The 25,993-nt window shown below is 34.7% G+C and overlaps 1 protein-coding gene across 4 annotated transcripts in view; it reads left to right on the plus strand.

Annotated features, from left to right (window-relative positions):
• Positions 1-25,993, plus strand: part of LOC148940654 (aldehyde dehydrogenase family 1 member B1, mitochondrial-like) — a 136,644-nt gene that overhangs the window by 83,281 nt on the left and 27,370 nt on the right. For all 4 annotated transcript variants that reach the window (XM_089105382.1, XM_089105384.1, XM_089105383.1 and 1 more), the window contains one exon: positions 2,532-2,697. In XM_089105382.1, the coding sequence (XP_088961508.1) occupies positions 2,532-2,697 (166 nt within the window). The remainder of the gene's footprint in view (positions 1-2,531; positions 2,698-25,993) is intronic.

The following is a 25,993-nucleotide window of genomic DNA, read 5'->3' on the forward strand; positions in this document are numbered from 1 at the left end:
TATTGTATGTGTATTTAATGAAGAATAAAACTTATCTTATCTTATATATATATATATATATATATATATATATATATATATATATATATATATATATATATATATATATATATATATATATATATATATATATATATATATATATATATATATATATATATATATATATATATATATATATATATATATATATATATATAAATATATATATATGAGCGTCCGTGACGCATGTATGCTCCTAGGCACATATAGCACACCTCATTGCCAATTCAGTGCCAAGTGTGTTGTAACCTGGCTTATTGTGGTCATCTGCAGAGAGCGTTTTTTCTACCGCGGCTGTGACATTATTTTTTCTTTCTGATGGTAACTTTAAGATCACAACGTCCAGCTGTGATATTTTATTCCAATCGGTAAAAGGGATGCAAAAACCGTTGAAAACAGCCGAGAAGGAAGACGGTAGGTTAAAACTTAAGTGCGTGAGTTATTTGCTTGTTTTAAAAGTGGTACCATGTCTATTGAAATCAAATCTTGCTTTGAACGTCCGAAATAATGAAAATGTTGAAAAAATTTGAGAGCTTGGGCTTACAGACCTTTGGAAGACTATTGACCAACTATCAGAGATTAGTGAGGTGTCCTGGAGCTAGGTTCTGTGAAATTTAACCGAAGTCTTGAGCATAAATACGTTTGCCACAAGACATGTTCCTTGGTCTGAATGACGATCTGAAAGAATGTTGAGTTTGAACCTATCGCGCTTGGAAATAAAATCTTGAAATAGCCTATTTATGTGAACACAAATAACGAATGATCAATTTCTTTCCCACAAAATCAATTCAAGCAAGTTATATCTAGAACAACGCATCTTTAAACACAATTATCTTTAGCTTATTTTGTGAATACTCATCGTGTAGGTTCGGTCGTGATGGCTGCTAGCTATGGGTCGGTCTTTACTAGGTTTATATCTTACAAAAATTTCAGATGGACACAAAATCTGACTAATCTTTCGGGGGTTTGAGCGTTGACAACAGCATACTCATGCTGTTGTCAGCATGTCAGTATTTGTGGCAAAATTTTCAGCATTTGTGGCAAAACGATTCTGCGGATTACAAATCCAAAAATACCTTATTGATATTACTGTCTATAGTACAAGTACAAACATTGATTAAGCAGCACTTTCCGTTTAGGCGAACAATTCATTTTTCAGTAAAGCACAAATGCCCCTAGCCTTCTGGTATTTACAGGGGTGAAAATGCCACTCTTGTTTGCGGTATTTCGGTTAGTTTTAGTTGCGATATCTTTGTACACTGTGATTTCCGTTAATCTTTGTTTCATTTTTTGCTCATAGTTAACGTCTCCTCCTTTGGAAGCTAATCTGTACTCCCTGTAAATTTTAAATTCACGCATCATTTTTAATGAATAACTCTTTTATTTAGCTGTAGTTTTAGAAAGAGAACAGCTTTTAATATCATTAAATAAAAATAGCTATGCTTGTAAGCATTATGGGTGCAAAAAGGTACCACGTAGTGACACCAACTTCTCCAAGATGACACTGAAATCACAACGATTGCCAGGTCGTCTGGGGCAAAATTTAATTTTCTTAGATTTTACTTGTCACAATTTTATGGTTTCAACTTTTTAGTGATAGTAGTGAGGAAATTCACAAACAGTATCGTGCATCCATCCTGGTTTGGTCCAGCAGAGTGTGCCATCACTTGATCCTCGGTCTGGTTTTCCACAGTAACATGAGGCATAAGGTTATTGAAAGCAATAAAGGAAGAACCTAAATGAACTCTCTCGATTTCTAGTAAACACTCTTTAGTGAACTAATAGTCGAGGATATAATAGAATATGTTGTTATTGTGACATAGAAGGCTATATGATCTGCTTAAAGAACTGTTGTGGTTGCCACGAACACGAGAATCTCCACACAAATTTGCAGTATCTTTAAGTACACACTCAAGCTAAATGATTGGAAGGTGATACTATCAATTTTCAAGGCAAAAGTGAAACTGATAGAACTTTTATTTTACGAATTTGAAAACTTATTTCGTGTGCTGCAAGCATCTTTCAGTGTCTTTCTCTCTGGAGGGTATCAGGACTGGATGAAAATAATGATGCTCATCAGAAGTGGAAATTTTTATGCAGACTCTGACTATCGTTAGAGCTGCTTGATCTTTGTTGAACATTTTTACGAAATGTGTCTTAAGAACCAAAAACGTGATTTCTTTTTCAAATTTTTAAAACTAGCACCCCCTGGTCGAGTATGCAACGCTCGTATCAGTAATCAAGGCTAGTGATTACCCCGTGTTCCATTGTCAATCACTCTGCTGTTCACAGATAGTAGCTCACAAGTGGCTCTCTGACTATACACTGTTTAAAGTTCTTGACAGATTCTGTAGTGCATTAGGACAAACATATAAGCACCTATTTGCATTTGCAAACAAAACTTGCGTAGTCTTAAGACTAAAAACGTGCATTGGAGAATGGATCAGCTTTTTTCATATGTTTAATCGTTATTTTACTTACATTTTCAGCTAGTTGAGCTGGCCTCACGAGATAAAGATTATTTAGCCCGACTTGAGACCCTTCACAACGGAAAGCCTTTAGCCGAATCTCAAGAAGATGTAGAGTTTTCAATTGGCTGTTTAAGACATTATGCTGGGTGGGCAGATAAGATTCATGGCTCTGTTATTCCTTCTGGTAAGCATAGAAACTATGATTATAAATTGATTCAGTTATTATCACTGGCAGCGCTAAACGATGTCAAAGTGAAGAGAAAGGTGGACTTAATGCATTATTAGTATTTGAATTTTTTCACAGGTGCTTCGCACGGAAGGAGTTGACGCAGAAACTTCAGAAGGAACTCATTCGACAGGCCAGTTTCTGTGACAGTTTATATGTAAAAATTCATTTACTTAACAATTCACTATTTATAGTATCATTGTCCGGGGCTCAAATTGATTACCACCATCCAAACACTTTCCTACTCAGAATATCGGTGACTCCTGAGTCACGAAGAACTCATTCCTTCTGGTAAATGCAGAAACACTGATTTAAAGGGGTGCACCGACTGCTTCAGATAAAGGATTAGTAGGTAAAAGAATAGTAGAATCATTGTCAATTTTCAAGTGCAGTCCAGTAATATAACAAAACTGTCTTTCAGGGCCGAAAATAGATTCAGTACCCTAATGCTTGATCGTCTAAAACTAAACATACGTTATATTTTTTTCTTGCAGCATAAATAAGAAGAACAACAGCAAGTATTCTAGTGCTTTATTGCCATTTAAGTTAAATGGGAATGTAAAACTTTCCTAGACTAAAGATATGGAGATGAGTTGATTTTCCTAAATAAAATTTAATGAAAACTAATGAATTTTTGGAGGTTTTGAAAATTCAAAGTGAAAGACTACGCTTGAACATTAATGCTAAAAAGCTCAGGCACCTTTGTTAGAATAGGAGTTTATTAGGGTGAACAGATGATGTTGGGTAACGAGAAAATTGATCAAGTGGATAGGTCCACTTACCTGGGTAATATTGCTAGTAAAGAAGCTGAATGCAGCAAAAAGATAAAAAGCAGTTTAAGGAAGCCATAAGGTGCTTTGAAATAGGGTTTTAAGAAGAAGAACATTAGTCTGCAAATTGAGATCGCAATATTGGTTGCCACGGTCATGACAGGGGTCTGGTAGTGTATTGAAGCGTACACCCACGCCCATCATTTCCTCAAACACATCGAATCAAAATTTCAGATAGCCATTTTGTTCAGCGTAGTTGATTTCCAGATAGAAAATATAGTTTTGAGGAGGACACTCCCCCACAACCCTCATGGCAAATGGTTTTAAGTTATGCCCTGGGGGCATATAAGGTTTTTATAGAAGGCGTTGTCGTAGAAATTTCAAAACAGGCTCATTCGATTGGAAATTAAAGGGCTAGTGCCCTTTTTAATAGTCGAAAGTGATTGGAGGGCAACTAGCCCCCCACGCCCATCATTCTCCCAAACACATCCAATCAAAATTTTGAGATAGCCATTTTGTTCAGCCTAGTTGATTTCCAGATAGAAAATATATTTTTGAGGAGGATAATCCCCCACAACCCTCAGGGCAAAGGTGTTAAATTATGCCCTGTGGGCATATAAGCTTTTTATAGATGGCGGTGTCGTAGAAACTTCAAAAAAGGCTCATTCGATTGGAAATTAAAGGGCTAGTGCCCTTTTTAATAGTAGAAAGTGACTGGAATGTAATTAGCCCCCCCCCCTCCCCCCCACGCCAATTATTTCCCCAAACCCATCCAATCAAAATTTTCAGATAGCCATTTTGTTCAGCGTAGTTGATTTCCAGATAGAAAATATATTTTTGAGGAGGGCACTCCCCCACAACCCTCATGGCAAGGGTTTTAAGTTATTCCCTGGTGGCATATAAGGATTTTATAGAAGGCGTTGTCATAGAAACTTCAAAACAGGCTCATTCAATTGGAAATTAAAGGGCTAGTGCCATTTTTAATAGTCGAAAGTGATTGGAGTGCAACTAGCCCCCCCCCGAACCCATCATTTCCCTAAAGACATCCAATCAAAATTTTGGGATAGCCATTTTGTTCAGCGTAAATGATTTCTAGATAGAAAATATGTTTTTGAGGAGGACACTCCCCCACAACCCTCAGGGCAAGGGTTTTAAGATATGACCTTGGGGCGTTTAAGGTTTTTATAGAATGCGTTGTCGTAGAAACTTCAAAACAGGCTCATTCGATTGGAAATTCATAGGGTAGTCGAAAGTGATTGGAGGGCAACTAGCCCCCCCCCCACACCCATTATTCCCCCAAACACATCCAATCAAAATTTTGAGATAGCCATTTCGTTCAGCATAGTTGATTTACAGATATAAAATATAATTTTTAGGAGGACAATCCCCCCCAACCCACAGGGCAAGGGTTTTAAGTTATGCCCTGGGGGCATATATGGTTTTTATAGAAAGCAGTGTCGTAGAAACTTCAAAACAGACTCATTCGATTGGAAATTCAAAGGGCCAGTGCCCTTTTTAATAGTCAAAAGTGATTTGAGGGTAACTAACCCCCCTCTCACACCCACTTTTTCCCCAAACACATCCAATAAAAATTTTGAGACTGCCATTTTCTTAAGCGTAGTTTTAAGTTCTGGAAATTAGGTCTTTGAGGATGACAACTCCCCCACAGCTCTCAGGGCAAGAGTTGTAATTTAAGGATTCTCCGAATCCTTCCAAATATTTCTTATGGAAGGGATGCTTGTATAAACTTTGGAGAGGTCTGTGAAAATTGAAAGTTCTTGTTCATTTTTTAAGAGTCAAAAGAGATTGGAGGGTAACTAGCACCCCCCCCCCTCCTCCACGCCCTAAATGCATCCGATGCAAATTTTTAGATAGACATTTTGTTAAAATAGTTCAAAGTTCTGATAACAAAAAACTCCGGTGTCGACACAGCCCACCAGGGCTCGGGGGTAGGCGTTGTAAGTTATGACCTGGGGCATAAATTATTAAAGGGGGTTTTTAATTTATGGGAAGGGGTTTTGTATGGGAAGAACACATAGGATATCTATTATAATTATCCAATTATAAGGTTAAAATACATACTCTGAGATAGATGTAAAATTGCTTAGGCACACAAAATCCTATTAAGGTCAATTCCAAACAGTCGTGATCCTTTTGTGTCAGAAAGAGAAATGGTCTAAACCCCTTATTGGTGGTATTTTTTCAATCCATTCATTGTTGTCAGTCGCTGTCCACAAGTTATGCAAGCTGTCTATTGTTCATATATAAGGTTTTTATCAAAGACGGAATCGTATAGGCTTTGAAACAAACCTCAGTCGATTTAAATTAAAAGTTCTAGATCCGTTTTTTAAAGTCAAGAATAATCGGACAGTAAACAAATATTTTGCTATTAAAGTATAAATGAAGCTTAAAACGAACAGAAATTAAATAACAATCAATGCGAACAAACATACAATATATATTAATGTAAATGAATAAATAAATCTCAAAACAAGGGAAACTGAAATTGAATATACAAATCAAGTTTAAATGAAATAAAAATAACTACAAACAAGAGTTTTAGTATCGCCTCACTGCAGAAGCCTGAAACGTACTGCGTCATTTGCGCTTTACTGAAAACAAATTATATTACAAATGTTTTCTTTTGTACTTAATATTGAAAATAGATATTAAAATTACAGTAAAATTTTGAAATGATGAGCTTTCAGCAATTAATATCATTATACATCAAATATTCAGTTTAATTTATTACTTCTTTTCAAGATTAGTCAAGACAAATATAGTTTCACTACAAACAAAATTTGGATACTGCCCCCTTCTTTAACTGTAAAAACCTAAAGCTTTGGTGCTTCACTGAAAACGAATTACTCGTATATTACAAATTTATTATTTTCCAGTTCTTAGAACATTGAAAATGAAAATAAAATTACAGTGAAAAAAAAAATCTTGAACTGATGGATCTTTCAACAATTAATATCATTATATATCTAGAATTCAATTTGATTTTGTTTATACTTTCCAAGACTGTTCAAGACTCATATAGTTTTGCCATTTTTTTTTTAACTCTGCCATTTTTTCTAACTAATCGTGTTGGTTTGTTATGAAAACATTCTATGGCTTCTAGGCATTTTTATTTGAGCGGAAAACTGCACCTCAAACTTTGTGGAACATGCATTTTCTTGCATGAAACACCAAAATATAATAAAATGTCCAGTTTCGGAGTGTTCCACCACTCGCAAGCAAGTGCCATTGGTATTTTCGAATCCGCATGGTCAATTTAGGAGGGTAGGAGGAGGGTAGGGGGAGGAGGGTAGGCTAATTCTCGTAGCAGCCCCATTCCGTCGTGGTATGATTCACAATTTCAACACCTGGCGTCTGGACTATCATATAATCTACCAAGAATACAACTACCCCAAATCAGTATCAATAAATAAATGAAACCCAAAACGAACAAATATTAGAATAAATATTAGAGTCAAACTCAAAACGAGCATAAATTAATATGAGTAGGGTTCAAAACCCTTATTCTTTCTAAAAGCCAGAATATAATTTGTACTTTACTGAAAAAAAAATTCAAATGAGTTTACCGAACATATGCTGATATTTATTCCCTAAAATTTTAATTAATGAAAAAATTGTTTTCAGTAAAGCTCCAATGACGCAGTAGGTTTTAGGCTTCAGCAGTGAGGCGATACCCAAACTCTTCTTTGTAGTTATTTTTATTAGATTCAAACTTGATTTGCATATTCAATTTAAGTTTCACTCGTTTTAAGATTTATTTATTAATTTACATTAATATATATTATATGTTTGTTCGCATTGATTGTTATTTAATTTCTGTTCGTTTTAAGTTTCATTTATACTTTAATGCCAAAATATTTGCTTTCGTTTTAAGCTTGATTTTCATATTCAATCTAAGCATTACTCGCTTTAAGATCTATTTATTCATTTATTTTATTACTTGTTGTATGTTTTTTGCTATGATTGTTTATTTGATTTTTGTTAGTTTTGGGGTTCATTTATTCTTTAATAGTAATTTCTGGTCGTTTCGAGTTTGAATTTTAACAGGTATTTGTATCTCCTGAGCTTAAGTTTAAAATGGCCTTTACTTTTCTTTGAAAAACTTATTTCTTGGAAAGTTTTTTTAAATTAATTGGAAATAAGAGGCAGGAATTTGGTGTATAATATAGATAGCGTTTTTATAATATGGTTTTGTGGATAGCTTTACAGAGCTGACAGCTAAATGACGTATACAAGCAGAAGCATGCAACTTTCAATATCACCAAGGTACGGTAGTCTTGATTAAGAGTGAAATTTTTTTGCAACAGGCCCCCTCCCCCTTCCTAACATCCTAGATCTGCCACTGGTTTATGTGCACCTCTGGTCAACGCAGATTCACATTTCGATTGGGAAGTGAAACCGATTACTGACCAGTGTCATATTGACACGTCATGAATCATATCAGCAAACTGTTATTTGTTCTTTTTGAAACAACTAAAAATCATAAAAATAATGGGCTTAAAAGTGTCCAAGGTGTCCACAGAAGTATAGCTTTTTAAGTCCGAAATAATCGTATCCAACAGAGGAATAAAAACTGACCGTCTATAATATTACTGCTGTGGACTGAATGGCACATTCACCCAATTTGTTTGCTTTTTCGCTATCCTTGAGACTGAAATTTTAAAATCTAGCTGGGTTGCTACTTTAGTTACCTCGTCAAATGTTTTGTGAACTCACTATCACTCTTCTGACGCTTGACACTCAGCTGGATAAGAAGGTCCTTAACATGGCTTGCTGCAGACGCAATGTCTAATTTCTTCTTTTAAAATAGCCAATAGAGTGGTAAAATTGGTTCAGACATGTTACTAAGAGTGCATATTGTTACTATCAGGTCGGAGAATATGGCAGCAGTCAATGTAGTATTTCTAAATGTCTCAATTATAGGAACCTATGGATGTTACTTTTGCTGCATATGTGGATTCTGCCCAGCTGCTGATGATCTCAAGAGCTTCACCGATTTTATGGAGCTCTACGATGAATTGCATTAAGGAATTGTGTATTTCAATCCAGCATACTAGATAGCTGTGCTTTCATTACTCTGGTTAAAACATAATTGCACTTTGCAAAACATACAAAAAAAACTACAAAAGCAACATTTATTTATTTTATATCTCCAATGGAGTTTCTAAGACTCTGAACAGAAGAAGTTTTTGACTTGGAAAGATTTAGAGCCGTGATCCCCAACGTGGGGCATGGCAATATTTGGTGAGTCATTGGCAAGACATGCACCCTTCTGCTGACTTTGCTTTACAGCCTTTATAAAAAAAAAAAAAATTAAAAAGAAACTGAACCCCGTTTAGCTGGATCTACCGGCTCAACCCTATTTAACTGAACCCTCGTGCAACTAGACTCCTGTGCAAGTCAATCCTATTTGACTGAACCCTCGTGCAACTGAGCCCCCATTTAACTGGGCCACGTGCAGCTCAGCCCACGTCTGACTCAACCCCATCTAACTGATCCCTCGTTTGACTAAGCCCGCGTACAATTTTATCCCATTTAATTAAACCCTCGTTCAAGTGAACCCCTTTTTAAATGTACCCTCTTTTGACTTAACCCTTATGTAACTAACTTGTATTTAAATCAAGCCCTGTTTCACTGAACTCAACCCAAGGCCTAAAAGTATACTTGAACTAGTACTGATTAGCGATAATTATACTTATTATTATACTCAAACCAGTCACCAGTTAATGCACACTTTTATGGGGTGGGGGAAATAAAACACTAATTCCAAGAGCCTCAGAAGGTTATCCGTTTCAGTGCCCCTCTGATGTCCCAGGGACTGGCTAGTGCTGGGGAAAAAGAGAAAGAAAAAGAACACACGTTTGGGTATCAAGCATTTTTTTTGTAATTTCTAAGAATTTGTTTCATAGTTAATTTTAGTGTTGAAATAAAAATAAATAGCTGCTATCATTAGCGAATCAGCTTTGTGTTCAGATGAATTTTTTCATTTGGTATTTTTTCAAAACTTTTTTTGCTTTCTACTTACAAAGGTGACTGGGTAGGGGAATATTCAAGAGGGTTTTTAAGCACCAGTATGAGGATTTTAGATCATGGAGATTTCAGTAATGGACCTTTTATACTTTCAAGCCTTAAAACTCCAATAATAACACTAAAATGAATTTTGGTGCTATAAGGCAGTTTATGATGATGTTTAGATGAAAAAATTGCATAAAGGATTTAAATGCCAATAATAGTTTCCAAATAACATTAAACAGCTCTCTGTGATATTCTATTGCCCCTGTCAGTAATGGAGAAATAAAACAGAAAAAAGGAGACTTATAACTGTTTCCGGCTCTTTTTAAAAGTTCCAAGAAATTATTTTCGAACTAAACTTATGCTACCAATTCTGATAATAGCTGTCATTCCTGAATCAGCATTAACAGAATGATTTTTCTTATAAGATAGCTTTTTATAAATGTGTCTAAGATTTTGGCTACTATGGGCTTTCTCTGTCCTAGGTACAACTATTTCTGCAACCATAACCTTCAAGTGTGTTCGGGTCCTGGGTATAAAACGCTCTGTTAATTTTCAAACTTATATAACAGAAGAATAAATTGTTTTTTTTAGCTGGGGGGGGGGGGTTGGAAAAATTGTTTCATATCGAAGCGGTATTAAAGGAAAGACACTAAAGGATTAACCAGCAACGAAAGACCTTTTCACTCGAGTCAGCTTTTGTCACCTCCGTCAAAACGGCCTGAATTGCATTTTGTAGTCGTATAACTTTAGATTTTAGAAGGGTTGAGTTGAGTGTGGTTGAGTTGAAAGAGGATTGAGTTAAATGAGGGTTGAATTGCATAGAAGGTGAGTAGAATGGGGATTGAAGCGATTGGGGGTTGAGTTGCGCAAGGATTGAATTACACTGAGGTTGAGTTGAATGAGGGTTGACTGAATATGGCTGAGTTGCACAGATATTAGTTTGAGTGAGGGCTGAGCTGAATGGGGATTGAGCTGCACGTGGATTAAGTTTTACGGGGTTTTGTTGCACAAGGGCTCGATTATACGGGGGTTGAGTTGCACGAGGGTTGAGTTGCACAAGGGTTGAGTTGCACGGGGGCTCGGTTGCACGGGGGTTCAAGTGAACAAAGCTTTAAAAACAGGGGCTGAGCTTAACAAGGGTTCAGTTAAACGGGGGTTGAGCTGCATGAGGGGTCAGTGACAAAGGGGCTCAGTTTTTTTTTAGGATTCGGTTGCACGAGGGTTCAGTTGCACGAGGATCCAGTTTCATGGGAGCTCAGTTATACGGAGGCTCAGTGACACAGGTTTTCAGTTGTACCTGGGGTCAGATGCACGAGGATTCAGTAGCAAGGGGTTCAGTTGAAGTGGAACCTACAAAAAGGGTTGTGTTCAGACAATATTGTTCATTAAGATAAAAACAAGCCTAGAGGACGACTGAAAAATAGGTAAACGTAAAATTTTGAATTAACCAATAAAGAACAAGACAAGTTATTTGTCAAGTTCAATTAATTTTTCACTGCAAAACTGTGTATGCTATATTTAATTCTTTGTGAATTTGCAAGTTGGGTTGGAATAAAAAGTAACTTTCAAATATTCAGTGACCTCTCCTCCCTTTAAAAAGCTCCCTTTAAACAGTTTTTTTGCTTTTTGAGAATACTCCCATCAAATTCTCAATGTATTCAAATTATGTAATATTTGAAGTTTATTCCAACTTCATAAAAGGCTGGGTTTACCGATAAAGAACAAGACAAGCTATTCCTCAAGTTAAAATAAATTTTGTTTGCAAAGCTGTTCATGCTATATTCAATTTCTTATGAAGTCACAAGTTAACACTTCAAGGGCTGAAAAAAAGTAACTTCTAAATATTTAATGACCCCTCCTCTCTTTAAAACTTTTTGGAATACACAATAGAAATAAAGTAAGTAGAATAGGTCTATTGAATTCTGAGAGTCCTATGTACCAAACAGGTTTTTCTAGTAGTTACAGGTCATTACGCACAGTGCCAATAGGAATGAGTATAACTTGTTTGGTGAGTATTTTTTTAATATAATTAATGTTTTCCACTAAAATTAATATTATTAATTTAATTTGATTAAAATATAATAGTTTTTTTTTTTTTATTTTTGATGAGATTATTGGAGAGAAAAAAATTATTTGTGAATTTAAATTATTGTAGATTAATTATGTAAACGACAGAAGAAGTAGCAAAGATATCCGATTAACCAATGTGGCTGTGTAAATAACTGCTGGCTGTAAACTATGTCTTGAATGGGACATTATGTATGCTAGATACGTGATATCATTAATCAAATTCAAGCAGGAGGAACAGCTGTGTTTTGCTGGAAAAGTAAATATTCTCCATATAAATAAACTTCGGTCAGCATTAGATGTTCTATCGAAATATATTGATGAGAACAAAATTCATTAGTGAATATTATTATTGTAATTATGTTCAATAAAAATGTTTCTAAATCAATAGTATTTTTTCTTTTTTTCTGTATTATACTAGATTATATTATTTGTACAAAAAGAGATTCTGATTATTCTGAATTTGGTTGTGAAAGAGTTAGGACCCTAAAAAATGGATAGATTCGAGAAAGATCGAATCATGAGGAATCTAATTTTTATGGACAACCATTTGATTTTAGATGATGATTTTCTAGAGTTGTCTATTCAAAGGAAGATATTTTCTCGGGGAATGCTTGTCGATATAATGAAAACTGATTCTCCATCATTAGACTATTGTATTAATATTCGACATTATGGCACAAATTCATTTGCAAAATTTATTAATATATTGATCAAAACGCAGAAAAATGATATTGTGGATATGCTTTTAAACATTAGTTTCTAGATATTTAGGACTGTTTTTTTTCATAAGAAAGATTTTTATAAATGAGTATTTAATCCTCTCTCTCTCTCTATATCAGACAATTTTTTGATTTTGCTAGCTCAGTTTCATTGTGGCAGTGAGAGTGTTAACACATGACGAAATATTCCATACATGTCCACTATGTATTTTCTCACTGGGCAGTTGGTCATCTTGTGAGAATTGCACAATGATTGAGGAGTATGATGAAAAGTGTAGATTCTGCAACCCATGTAAATTGCATAGAGGATATGCTGTACAAATTAAAGGTTGTAATTCTTGTCTAGAAGAGGTGTTTGACTCTCATCCTAGAGGCCACCTATACTCCAATTATCATTATGATAAATGTAAGCAGTGGGAGACTACATATCCCAGTATGATTGGAAAGAATTCAACCCGAGATTTTAGTTTAGTGCTACGAGATTGGTATCGTCGTGGTGTTAGATTGTTCTGGGAGGAGGAACCAGGTCAACGATTCAACTGTTTGAACAACAAAATACTTTGGTTTATTCCTATTTGTTGTGACTAATATGTAGTTTTGGTGGAGATTCACTAAGATTTGTATTTGGCTTTGACAATCTGTGATTCGACAATTGACGTCACTTTTCGTTAAAGTTAATACATTAAGATCAAATTCTAATGTGACATATCTATACTTTCTGAGAAAAGTCTATTAGAATCTACAAATAGATATGACAAGAGTGAAGTCACACACTACTGTAGAAAATGTGACCCTGACATTGCAGTACATCAAGATCAGTACACCGTGAATTTAGATAATCTACCAGCACTAGTTGTTTTTGACAAATAACTAGTAGTGGATGAAATCTAAAGAGTAGAAAAGTCGTTTTATCATGTAGATAATTTTTTTTTTATGAATAAAAAATTTAAAATAAATCTTTATAAAATTTTATTATCCGGGCACTAAAATAAATATTAAATAACCTTGTAAGTATATTATACACTAGAAAGTCGTTCAATTTAGTTAGGTCAATGTAGATGTTGAGAAACTGCTGGTAGGTGTAGCCACGACATTTGAACATGAAAAAGAGAAGTGCATGAAAGCCACATGTCATAGTCGCTAAATCCTGTACTCTTTGTTGATTTTGAATAATGGTTGCCCCACAGCTTTAAATAAAGTTGCTAATGTATGGAACGTAGAATTTATAAGATAGGCTAAGAGTAACAAAAAAATCAATAGTAGTCGCCGTTTGGAAGATAAAGGTCATTGGCTTAGCAACTAACCGGTCGTCAAAGTCGATGGACTGCTATTAACAATGATTAAGGTCTTTTTAACACTTGGAATTTTTCAATGAAGTCCGAAGGTATGCAATAGGACTTGTACTGGGACATGTATGGATCCATACTAAATACATTGATTATTTGTTTTGTGTTCATGGTGCAAGGCCGAGTAGAACACTGCCGTTAGGTGTGATTTCACAATAGGTTTCAAAGTGGCTCAGTGATAGTAGCGTGATACTCTCTGTCAGAGCATTAACAAATTTAAACTCTACACATACAGTCCCTGTTCTTACTATGGTCATACCATGTGTGCCTGACAATTCTAAAACAATAACCACATGATTTTTTTGAAACATTGATTCAATTCTTAAATTTTCAAATATTTTAGAGTCATTATCTAGGGCTTGCCTGGTCAACTCGTAAAGTGCTCTATAGTAAATATTATCAAACAAAAGAGTGTACAGTTGACTAAAATACACTATGCACAAAAGACTAGATAAACAGATAAGATTGAACTCATGGGGGGAGTCAGTCCAGTGTCCAACGGCACTCCAGCTCTTCAGACGGGGCAAAGCCAATTTGGAATGGCTTTATCCATTGATAAACGATAACTCGGTATAGCTAAGAAAGACGGTTGTACTGTGTCTTGGAGTGGTGATTGTCTGGAGAACAAGAAGTTAAATATTGTGACCGTTGGCTCTTAGATTTTCAACGGCAACTGCAACAGAGCTCAGAACCTGTTATTGCCGGACGTGGATTCTGACCGATGTAATAATGAAATTTGCATCATGTTCTGCAGGAAGTATTTTTCTCAGACTGAAATTCGATGGGGCCATCTGTAACTTTATGTCAATATTGATAGTAGGGGGGAACTAGTGGGATATATTGAATATCTCTTGATTTAATTTTCAAACTAGATGATACTTCTGGGTCACTGCAGTGGTCAAATCACTGTCAGTATCAAAACCTGTTCAATATTCAAAGTCCGATGATTGTCCTCTCATCTCCTTGTACACCTTCATTTTCATAATCCTAAAGTTTATGTAGATTTCATATTTGTATAAATTATTGCTATTGCTCATAAATGCCCCATTGATCAATACGTTAAGTTGTTTGAATAGGTTATGCAGAATACAGTGTTCATAGTAGAGACCATCGCCAGCGTTTTGAGTTTTATTATCTGTCTTTTTCTTCATCACAATGTTTAGATCACTAAATTTTGAGGACAAATCAATTAACTGGTCTTCATTGGAAAATCTTTGAAAGTGTTTATTGTCAAAGAGGGGGTGGTGAGGATGAAATTGTTCATAGTATCCCTACTTGACGCTGACATCAACATTTTCAGCAGTGAATAGATTCAATGAGGACCAGAGTGATGGATATGATTCCGGGTGGGGGAGATAAGTCATCTCAAGAGAAGAACTCCTTATTTGATCGAAAAATCTTTTTCTTTTTCTTCTGTTGCTGCTGCTTATTGGTCTGTGTTGTTTTATTTATCAAATTACTTGTTGATTTACTTTGATTCAATACTGGGTGGAGACTGATTACTGAATGATGTGAACGAATAATTTTCAACCCCTAACCAGTTTGTTGGGATTTTAATTGTTCACAACCGGCTCTTGGTGAAAATCTAATATTTTCTTTAACACTCTCCTTGAAATTCGTCACTAACCCCAAGTCATGTAGTGTGGGGGCAGCAAAATTTGATGCAGCAGGTAGAAGATATTTTCTGGCAAGGGGTAGTGCAGAACGAAAAAGCTTAGCAAACCAGCTACTAAGACAATAACCAGACATAGTAGTACGCCCCTTGGAATAGTCCAATCCAGTGCCTATTTGACGTGGACTCAAAGCACCAACATATCAGTCGATATCGGGACAAACAAATGGAATTCTTCTATTGTTCATTTTTTAGGTGATTGTACTGTCTTTGTCGTTGACAATAGGTCGAAAATGACATGTAATCACTGCTAGGCCCTTTGAAATTGCTATTGGATCACCTAATTCGGTTCTTAGTGTTAACTGACAGAGTTCCAAATAGGAAGTGTTCACGGGAATATACTGAAGATGCTTTATATTGTAGTGGTGAACGTGTTCTTGATTGGTTTGTCGTTCAAGAACTTGAAGGAGGGGACCATTTGGATTACCAAACCAAGATGTTTCCACAAATGATGCATAAAAAACTATACAAGTGTCACTGGAGACGCTGGGTACATAGTCTGAATAGATAGCAATTTCGCCACCACTGACATTACAAGTCTGAACAGTAAGATATTTTAAACCAATACCCTCCCGTAAAGTCTTATTGATGAATAATATTTCATTCTCATATTTATTGTTAAAATGAAGTCTCATTTTATCCTTAGAGTAATTGAAAGTGAAACAACTTTTTTTTCGAGTTGCAATTTTTTGCTGATAAATCTACACCGTACGTGCATGTTATTGTATTCCCTGTAGGGGATGTTAGCAATAGGGTACTGATTAGAGTCAAAAGTTGCCATTGCACCTTCATCACCGAATTCAAACGGTCGTAATTTTTATTTAATATTTACGATACTTTCTCAGGATGTCATAGGTAGTTTTGAGAATAAAGTCGACAAGAGCCACTTCATATGCACCGTCAAATTTGATGGAGGGTGAGAGTTTTGTCCAAAAATCACTTGTCGTATTAAATTCAGTGTAGAGAGAATTGGAAACGTTGGATATGAAAGTTACATCTACCTCATTGGGCCTTGTCAAAATCTTCAATACCAATCCAATAATCAACCCCGGAGTTGTATACGAGCCAGAGACCAAGTACCTGTTTCTTAAACACGCGGGTACATGTCTTTAATATCTTTTAAATTTGAGAGATTTCACTGGCATTTTTAACGTTTTGCTAGTAATAGTCATAAAAAACGCCGAGACTCTCTTCATCTTTGGTATCACGCAGTCGATAAGCTATGGGTTTAGTATCTAGGATTTTTGCCACTTTGAAAATTTCAGTGGACAACAAGTAAGTCCCCTTTTCAAAAACATTAGTTGTTCTATTAATTCGAACCGTGTCACCAACATTGAATTTATTTTTCTTATTTTTGTTGGCTGTTGTTTTTTTGTAACACTGTTTAACAAAGGTGTAAATTGTATCATGATCCAAATTATGAAAGTCCGTTTTCTAATATTTTAATAATGAGCGATGATGGCGTTGCTTAAACAAAATAAATATTTTATACTTCTAATGTCGCCAAGCCTACTTATTTTTCAATGTAAGGTAACTTATTATTCCTTTTAGAATAGGTCATCTAACAAGCACGGAACATTATGCCTGTAGCGGACTATGACGTATTAGATTTCTGTTAAATCAACTATAATCGTACTGTTGATCAATTAGGGTAAGCACATAAAATCAAGTCATATGTGCGAATTTTTTATACTACTCCTGTTCGAGAATACTTTCAATGGTACTTTTCAATGGCCTGAGCAACTTCAACACCTCTCTGGGATTTTAACTGACATGCATATGTATAGCGACTAAAAAAACTGATTGCAAGTAGAATATACTTGTCAGGTTGATTGTGACGTCTTTGAAGCTCATCTCGAGTCAAGAAATCTGGTTTCATTCGATCCAATGGGTGAAAGGCTTTAGTTTTTTGGTATTGATTGGCGCAAAGGATATGATTTCTGTGAAGGTTGTCACTGGGCTCATTTTGTAGTTAGTCGTTTATACTTTTATCGCAAACACTTGTTACTTTGGAAATGGTTTCGTTGGACATTAAGCACACCGCCTTACCAATGTTTTCATAAGCATATTTCAGAACGTCAGCCATATTGAATGTAAACATGTTGTGCAACGTCATCGTCCCTTGTGTATACGGGCTGCTGCTGCTGCTGCTGGTGACGGAGACGAGTACGTAATAAGTCTTTGCTTTTGTCTATCTATCAGTGGTGTGCTAGTATGTTCCACAATTGATTTAAAATCTTCTTCTTCTTCAAGTTCATCTTTTAATGTTGATGATGATGCACGCTCTTTTAATTTTTTTAGAATTTGTCTATTGCCAATAAGACTTTTGGTGAAGTTTAATGTATTTAAAAAGTTGTATAGATTAGTGTCAAATTATAATAATCCTTTACTATTTGTAACCATGTCATACATTAAATCAAGTAGATTATAGCTCTTGCCTTGAATTATAATCCTTTATCCGGTGATCTGAACTTGACTTTGATAACTTTACCAAAGATAGAGTAGGAGTAGTGTTAAGTTTTCAAGCTAATTTATTGGCCTTATAATTACCAATTTAGATAAAAATTAAAACAATTACACCTTCTTTAAGTTCGTTCCAGCAGCAGCAGGAGACTAGTGAGAAGATGATCATCTTTTAGGGTCAGCAGCAGCAGTGGGCTGCGATCGATCATGTTAGCCCAATAGAAAAAGTTCAACTTGAAGTAAAATCAGCTTTTTATCACCTTTAATAGTTTTATTGTAGAGAACTTTACTCATATTATCCTCAAAATGTTTGGCATTTAAAAGACCGAGTTTTATTAGAGTTAAGGTGTAGTGTTTTGCACTTATCAATAGAGAAAACTGTCTACATGTCATGAAATTATTGGCAGTAAAAGTGTGAAAAAGATCCCGCCCTCCTGACGAAGTCGTTTTCTTTTAAAATTCTTTAATTTGTTTTTAGAGGTCCCTGTACGTACACTTGAATGATGTTTCTTTTTCTGTTGCTTAACTACTTTTGGTAGTTTAAACTTAAACTCGGTCAAATTTAAACAAAGTTAAGATATTATATTAATAAAATCGGCGTAGAGACCATGTTTGAGTATCGATTTTATAAGCTGAAGTTTTGAAGTGCTTATAACTGAAAAAAAGTGTCTATTGTCATGTAGTTTATTCAGTGTCATGATAGTGACTAATAGATATTTTTAGTGTTCAATGGGAGATATACTGTAGTTTCAGTGTCGAAAATATCTGCGACTACACGCAGATCCTCAGATGTATTTTGATTAAGATCAAACATGATATAAATGGTATGTTTATTACTTAACTGTGTTTTATACGATAGTATAACTTTAGTGGCTCCTTGAGCGATTCGAGTCTTTAGAATTATTATAGAGAGAGAATCACGAACAACTCTGTAGATGATTTAGTAGGTACAGTTCAAAGCAAGTATTTGCATACATTTTATCTGATGAAAGAGATTGTGTATAACCAGAGTAATGGAAATTCGTTCATGATGAAAGTGAACATTGAACAATTGCAACATTAGCTGGGACCAATGTTCAATGTATTCAGCCAGATTGTCAATGATCAGCCAAGAGTTTGGTTCAATAATGTTGAAAACGTCAAGTCACTGTATGAACTGTATCTGCACCGATCCCATGGCAGCAAGTGCTTTTATTTTATTGTACGACTCATTCCAAATACTATAGCAATCGTATATTTTTTTTGGTTTTTCTGTAAACATTTTATCATAATTTTTAATTATTTTAATTAAGAGTGTTGTTTTTTCCGAAATTGGGGGCCCACACAGAAACGGTCTGAACGGCATTATGAATTGATACAACTTCCTTTTAGCAATTCACCTGGAAAACTAACTGTAGACCCTAATTGTATAATGACTAAATAATTTTTTTTTCCAGACTACTCTGGTAATACATAAGACAAAAGACAAAGATTCATATTTTTTTCTTTTATTTTATGCACATAAAAAAGTACCAATAAGTTGAAAAAAAAATAACCATTTTTTTTTAAATTTATTCATAATAAAAAATAACGAAAAAACGACAACAACATGTACATAGGTACACACATATAAAAAAAAATTTTTTTTTTACAGAGAAAAAAAAAACATTAAATTAGAGAGAGAGCAATTTAAAAAATACATTATTTTTTTTTAATTTATTTATAAAAAAAAAATACAACAACAACATTTAAATAGGTACAGAGAGAGAAAAACATTTTTTTTTTGTTTATAATACAGAGAAAAAAAACATTAAATTATAGATGACACTTGAAAAAAAAAAAATATGCTCTAAGTCCAAAAAGAAAAAGATAACTTTGGTGGCAGAGCGCCCCCCGCGCGGGCGGCGGCCGGCCCCGCCCCCCCGGGCCGCGAGGCCCCCCCCCCCCGGGCCGCGAGGCCCCCCCCCCCCCAAGGTTTTTAGGGAAATAGTTAAAGGACTTTATTTAAAACGAGACTTTCACGGTGGGCAATACATTCGGTCCGGTCTGAAGTTAAATAGTGTCCAAGGGGGAGGGTGGTCACACCATCTTGACAAACATAGAACGTGTCGGAAATGGTACTCATGGCTATTTTCTCTACATTTACAGTATAGTTCCTGTACTTCAATGAACAAATTGCCAACATTTGTGCTCGTGGAATTGTATTTTGAACAAAACAATTCCTATAAATGTCCATATTGATAATATTGTCCATATATTGCGTGGGTCATCATTTGCAACTTTTCTTGATTTCCTCATCGTGTGTCCGTATAAAGTACACCTTCGGAACGACAAACAAACCATGGGAAATCAAGGCGCTAACCTGTTCAGATTTTAAAAATAAACTCTTATTGGGTTCCCGACGTTTTAAGATCTAAGGGCAAAGACCAACATTCCAATCGGGGTAGTCCATCCGTGAGCAGATAATTTCACCGTGCGCCAAATCATCAAGCAGATTTGAGGCTTTTACTTTGAGCAGTAGAGACTCTGTGTCACCGTAGCATACCTCTACTTGCCCCTTTTCCGCCCACCGTACCCTAGACACAGTGTAGTAGAATTTCAACTTGAACTTTTTTTAGATTTCAAAGATAGCACTGCCTGCTGCAATATTTTTATTCAGGACACTGCGTCTTTTTTTCCAATTCAAAAGTACCCTGTCCGGGTGAATGATTATAAAGGAAGTGTAATTGAGATTGGCAATAATTCGAGCACAGTGTTCGGGATTGGTCAAAACGTCGCAACTCTTCCGATTACGAACACTCTCACACATTTTTCCGAAAGCTGAATTCAAAATGAGTTTATAAATTTCTTTTTCAGCTTTCGTCTGTGCTGCGGAACGTTTGCTGACGATATTGTCAGCAAATGATTTTAAATCAGGTTTTTGGATAAATTTGAGGTCCAGTTTAGAATATTTTACGTTTAAAAAATTGCTTAAAATCCATTTTAATGCTATATTATGCAAGTCTATGTTTTTTTTTTGAAGACTATCCAAAATAATTTTTCGTTGTTAAGGCGCACGAGGCAATCCTTTCACCTCATAGTATCGAATAGTTCAAGTAATAATAGAGTCCTTTGTCAAAGGTATATTGATAAACATTAAAACAAAATCATTTATTGAATCGTGAAGCTTTACTGTTATCTTTACTTCAATGTAAAAAAACAATCCCATTGGGCCTGTATTCTCAATCCTGTTATCGAAAAGGTTGGTGACCTGGGGGTCTTGAGGGTCACTGAGCCAGTTATAGTCGCCACAAGGTCGTACATAATGGGACATGGCCGAGGGGTAGAGAGACTTCATATCGAGGAACACCACCTGTGATTTTGGCCCCGTCTTCCCCCCCGGCTGATCAGTTTCCAATATCCGGTCGCCGTGACAAACAAAACCCCCCCTCCGTGACCTTTCGCGGTCCAGATACTGATCCCGTTAAGTGAGTAGCCCAATTTTTTCCACTCTAATTTTCATGATGAGGTCCATCACTAGAGGAGGCGAAGAATAATAATAGCCCACATCAACATTAAACTCCTCATAGATTGTATCCGTATTTTTACGCATAACATCTAATAAATTTAACACGTCACTCGACAAATAAAGCTTGCAGTAGTCAAATCCATTTTACACCCCCCCGCTGACCAAAATTTTTTAGGAAAACTTTAGTCCTCGAGGTTGCACCTCAGATCGTGAAGACTGTCGTAAAACGATTCAATACAAGGAATAGTCTCCTCTGCGAATCTCGACATGGAACAATAAAAGTCATAAGGATATATGCCCTTGACCGTTAACAACTCACATAAATCATTTGGAAATCGTTGATTGAGAAGGGGGAAAGAATTGCTGCCGTCATCGTTTTTCTGCACTTGAATTAAATCGCTCAATGATTTGGGGACAAAACTGGAGGACTCTAAAAAGCGACTTTTATTCTTGTACTCAACACTGGCTTCAACAAATTTCCACATAAAGTCCAACACAAGCAACTTTTCCGAGGACTTAGGTATGAGTTTGTACGTAAAGCTGTCTATCACCCATGCATCATCCACTGTTCAATTTCTTTGAAGATGTGTCAAGGAGGGTAGCATAAACTTCAGATCATAGTTAGAGTTATGTATAAAAACCGGTAGAAAAAGTTTTTGTTTAATTTTTAAATTAAGCAAATTGTGAGCCCACCCCCGAAAGTTACTTTGCCCCGATGACTTGGAGCTAATAAGATGATTGTTATCCTGCAATCCGTCTTTTGGAGCACGGGTATTCCTAAACACCCAGAACATAGTTCACTTTTCCAGCGCTAGGTGCTCTTTATCCAACACTGTCATTGGATAATTGATATGACGTAATCGTGAAATTGCCCTGTTTGAAGTTTTTATTAAGGAAACCAATAGCTTTTCCTTACTGCCCTCCTCGTCCATAGTCAAAAAAAACTCGTCCAATAGCATTTTATTGTTGGCGTCGCGACGGGCATGTGCGTAGGAACACGCAACTAGTTTGTGTTCCTTGACTATATTTGGCCTTGATGGGTCTGATACCTCAACCAGTCTTGTTTCACAATCCAAAGACATTTTATCAGATTGCAGAAGAGAATTTTTAAAAATTTTAAATTGTAAAATGTCTGCCTTCTGTCGGCATGTCTATTCTCTGAGGTCCATGAAGTTTGCAAGGTCTGAGGTGATCTGAGAACATTCGCTCAGATGTGACTGAAGAAAGACACATGGGACACTAAAAATACTCTCCCTTGTTCGCACATTGAGATAAGAGTCGACTTATTACCGTAACGGGGAAAAAATTACCATAAGAATTTACATCTTTGGGGGGTTCGTAAATAATCCATACAAAATTTTTTATATTTTCCACTTTCGGTATCCTCACTGAGTACAAAACCCCTTTTTTATTCGGTTTTTTCCCCCATCGACAAAGTCTGTGTCGTTCTGGAGAACAACTACCCCCCCCTCAAGATTTTCATTTTTGTTTTCGAATATGCCTATTTCTTCAAAAGACGCCTGATACTGTTCATCTACCCCCTCAAAATTTTCTGGAGGGAAATTTTTCCAAACGGTAATTTAAATTTTGTCAAGATTTTATTTTGTTGACTCATTATATAATGTCCTATGGGCCGCTGCTAAAAATGCATATTTAAAGCATTGAAGTCCAGTGTCAAAAGTGAAACCTTGAACCCCCCCTGTAGCTGACAAATCCGTGTGACATTTGAATCTTTTACCTCGCCCTCCCCTTCATCTCAAGTTTTTTTTTAAATATACTATGATTCAGATCAAATTAGTCAAGGGCACAAATTGTGGACCCGCTCCCCCTCTCACTAAATGTATCCAAAGTTGAAATTAGTTTATTTAACCAGTTGAAAAAGTTGTCTTCAAATTCGTTTAGACCTGGGTAAAAAGTCTGGTTCCCTGTCGAACAATGAAAATAAAAAACATCACCAGATGCCCCCAAGTGCAAAAAAAGTTTTTGTTTCACTGATGCTTTAAGTCAACCTTGTCTCCCCCATTTCTGGATCTGAATCTCTATAAGTGCTCGAATGCTGTCGATATAGCTATGGAGATTGTTAATAGGTTCAGATAAAATATCGCCAGCGTTGTCCTCGGGTAGGATAAAATCGACCCTGTATGTTTGAAACTGACTTAGAGCAGATTCTCACAGATAAAATTCAGGCCAGTTCCATGACGTATCACTGTTGTGATGTCCTGACACTGTTTGTTCATGAATATCTTCAATAAGGAGACGTCTATCATAAAATATTTAACAGTAATACATATGTCCAAAAAAGTAAATAAGACTTTCAATTTCTTAATATGTAAATTTAAAATAAATGGTGATATAAAAAAACTGACCTTCACGACCCTCGGGCCAGATAGGTAACTTAAAACAAATGATATGTCGGCCTTGCAAATTTAAGTCATACTTTTAACACGCGTAAATATTTACATAGACAATTTAGTTATTAAGTTTTTTTTTCTTTTTAAGTCATTCTTTAACACCTTTAAATACACTTTTTTTTTTTTTTTTTTTAACTATATTTTTACCCCCCCCCCTCCCACATTAAATTTATTTTATTACAAAATTTTCTAAATAATAAGTAAATAAAATTTATTTTTTAACGTAAAAAAAAAAATATATCAAACGTGAATTTCATTGATAAAACATTTCAAGTTATAAAACACAGTGTCAGTTAAAGCTCGAAACAAGACACTTTTGTTTTATAATACATTTTTAATTAATTACTTAAATCTCTTGACAAATAAAGAAATATATTGTTTTAACTCTCACGAGAACGCACCCAAAGAGTCGTACCAATACCAAAGAAATTACCATTATGTGATTATAAAAGCACCATTTTTTAAAACATTAACATGAAAAAAAAAAAATTTCAATAAAAAATAAAAATAAAACTAGTATATCCTATTTAATTATAGAAAGAATCAAAATGGGGGGGGGGAGTGAAATATAACACACAACACAAAGCCCACTCCAAATCCAAACACGGTATTGTTATTGTTTAATGGATACGTGTGGGTAAATTTTAGTAATAAAAAAGTTAAATGTATTTAAATTACATAATAAAAAATTATGAAAAACTATCAGTTACATGTATTTAATTCATTAGAAAACATTTTTTAAATAATAAACATGAAAAAAAAAATAAACTTTTTTTTAATTATTTATTATATTAATAATTAATTAGATGACGTGTTGTGATTGCACCCCTCCCAACAACCCACAGCCCCTCTACTAAAAAATGCAAGTAATTCTTTTTATTTAAAGGAGACGTGTTGTTAAATTATTTTATTAAAAAATATATATTAATTTAAATTAAATAATAAAAATATATAAATAAATAGAATTAAAATATATTTTATTAAATAATAACATATTTTAAAAATAATTTACATGAAAAAAAAAATTCTTTGATTTTTTTTGTTTTAAAATTATATGTACTATTTCTAATTTTTTGGGTGGGTTACAAAATACCAAATCCCCACAGCCCACAACAAATGCAAGAAAGATAATGTATTTATATATATGATACTAGTTGTAAAAATATATAAAAAAAAAATATATAATTATTTAAAGTAAATAAGAAAATTATATCGAAACATATCTTAGAAATGTATTTAATTCAATAATAACAAATATTAATGAAGTTACATGAAAAAAAAAATTATTGTGTTTTTTGTAATTACATATTTTATTTATTCTTTATAAGAATGGTTTTTGGTTCCATACTTCCACCCCCCCAACGAACTCTAAAACAACTTGATATATATACATTTTTTTTAAATTTTAAGAATTTTTAATTTATTTTATTATAAAAGATAAATTTATTGAAAGTAAAAAAGAAAAATTTAGCAAAAAATAGCCAATAACTTTATTGTATTACCAAAGACACATTTTTTTTTTTTTTTTTTTTTATATTTATAAAATATTTTAGAGACATACCTAAAAAAAAAAATTTTTTTTAAATTAAAAAAAAAAAAAATCTTAGAAAAAAAATTTATTTTTTTAAAAAAGAGATGCGTCGTAGAAAATTTTGTCTTATTTTTGAAAATAGGGATAGAAAAAAATTATGTAGAGACGTGCAAAGTCCGACTGGCCTTCTATATCTGAACTCATGTGTACTACTTGTGAAGGGTTTGCCATTGAGCCAACGCGGGGGTCAAATGGCTCTATCACGCTCAGGTGAGTGTTCGATGGATGGTCGTGTGTAACTTTTCCAACGAATTTGATAACAGACGCTCTTGTAGTCTGTATTAATGAAGGTTCGCCATATTTTGCTTTTTTCTCAGAAGGAGGATTATTGCACGTCTCTTCTTCCTTAAAAAAAAAAAAAAAAAATTTAGCATTTAGCAAAAATGAATTTTGAGTTTTTGGAAAATAATTTAGTTTATGTTAGAAATATTTATTTCAAAATAAGAGGTTTTGATTGTGGGTTGGAGGACCTTTTATAAACTGCTCCCCCCCCCCTCTCCTCCTATGTCCATGCTTCCGTGACTGTATTTGTAAATTCAAACTTAAAAAGCAGTATTTGCGTTCCTTTTTAAACAATATTGAGAAGAATTGCATATGACAGTCAAGTAAAACTATCAGATTTCAATCAAATGTAGACATAAATAGAAATTTAAGAAGTGGAAAAGTTAATTAGAACGGCTCAGTCAATC

The sequence above is a fragment of the Artemia sp. Qi Xiang Cuo genome, chromosome 19 (genome assembly GCF_049724085.1).
Source record: "Artemia sp. Qi Xiang Cuo chromosome 19, ASM4972408v1, whole genome shotgun sequence".
Lineage (NCBI taxonomy): Eukaryota > Metazoa > Arthropoda > Branchiopoda > Anostraca > Artemiidae > Artemia > Artemia sp. Qi Xiang Cuo.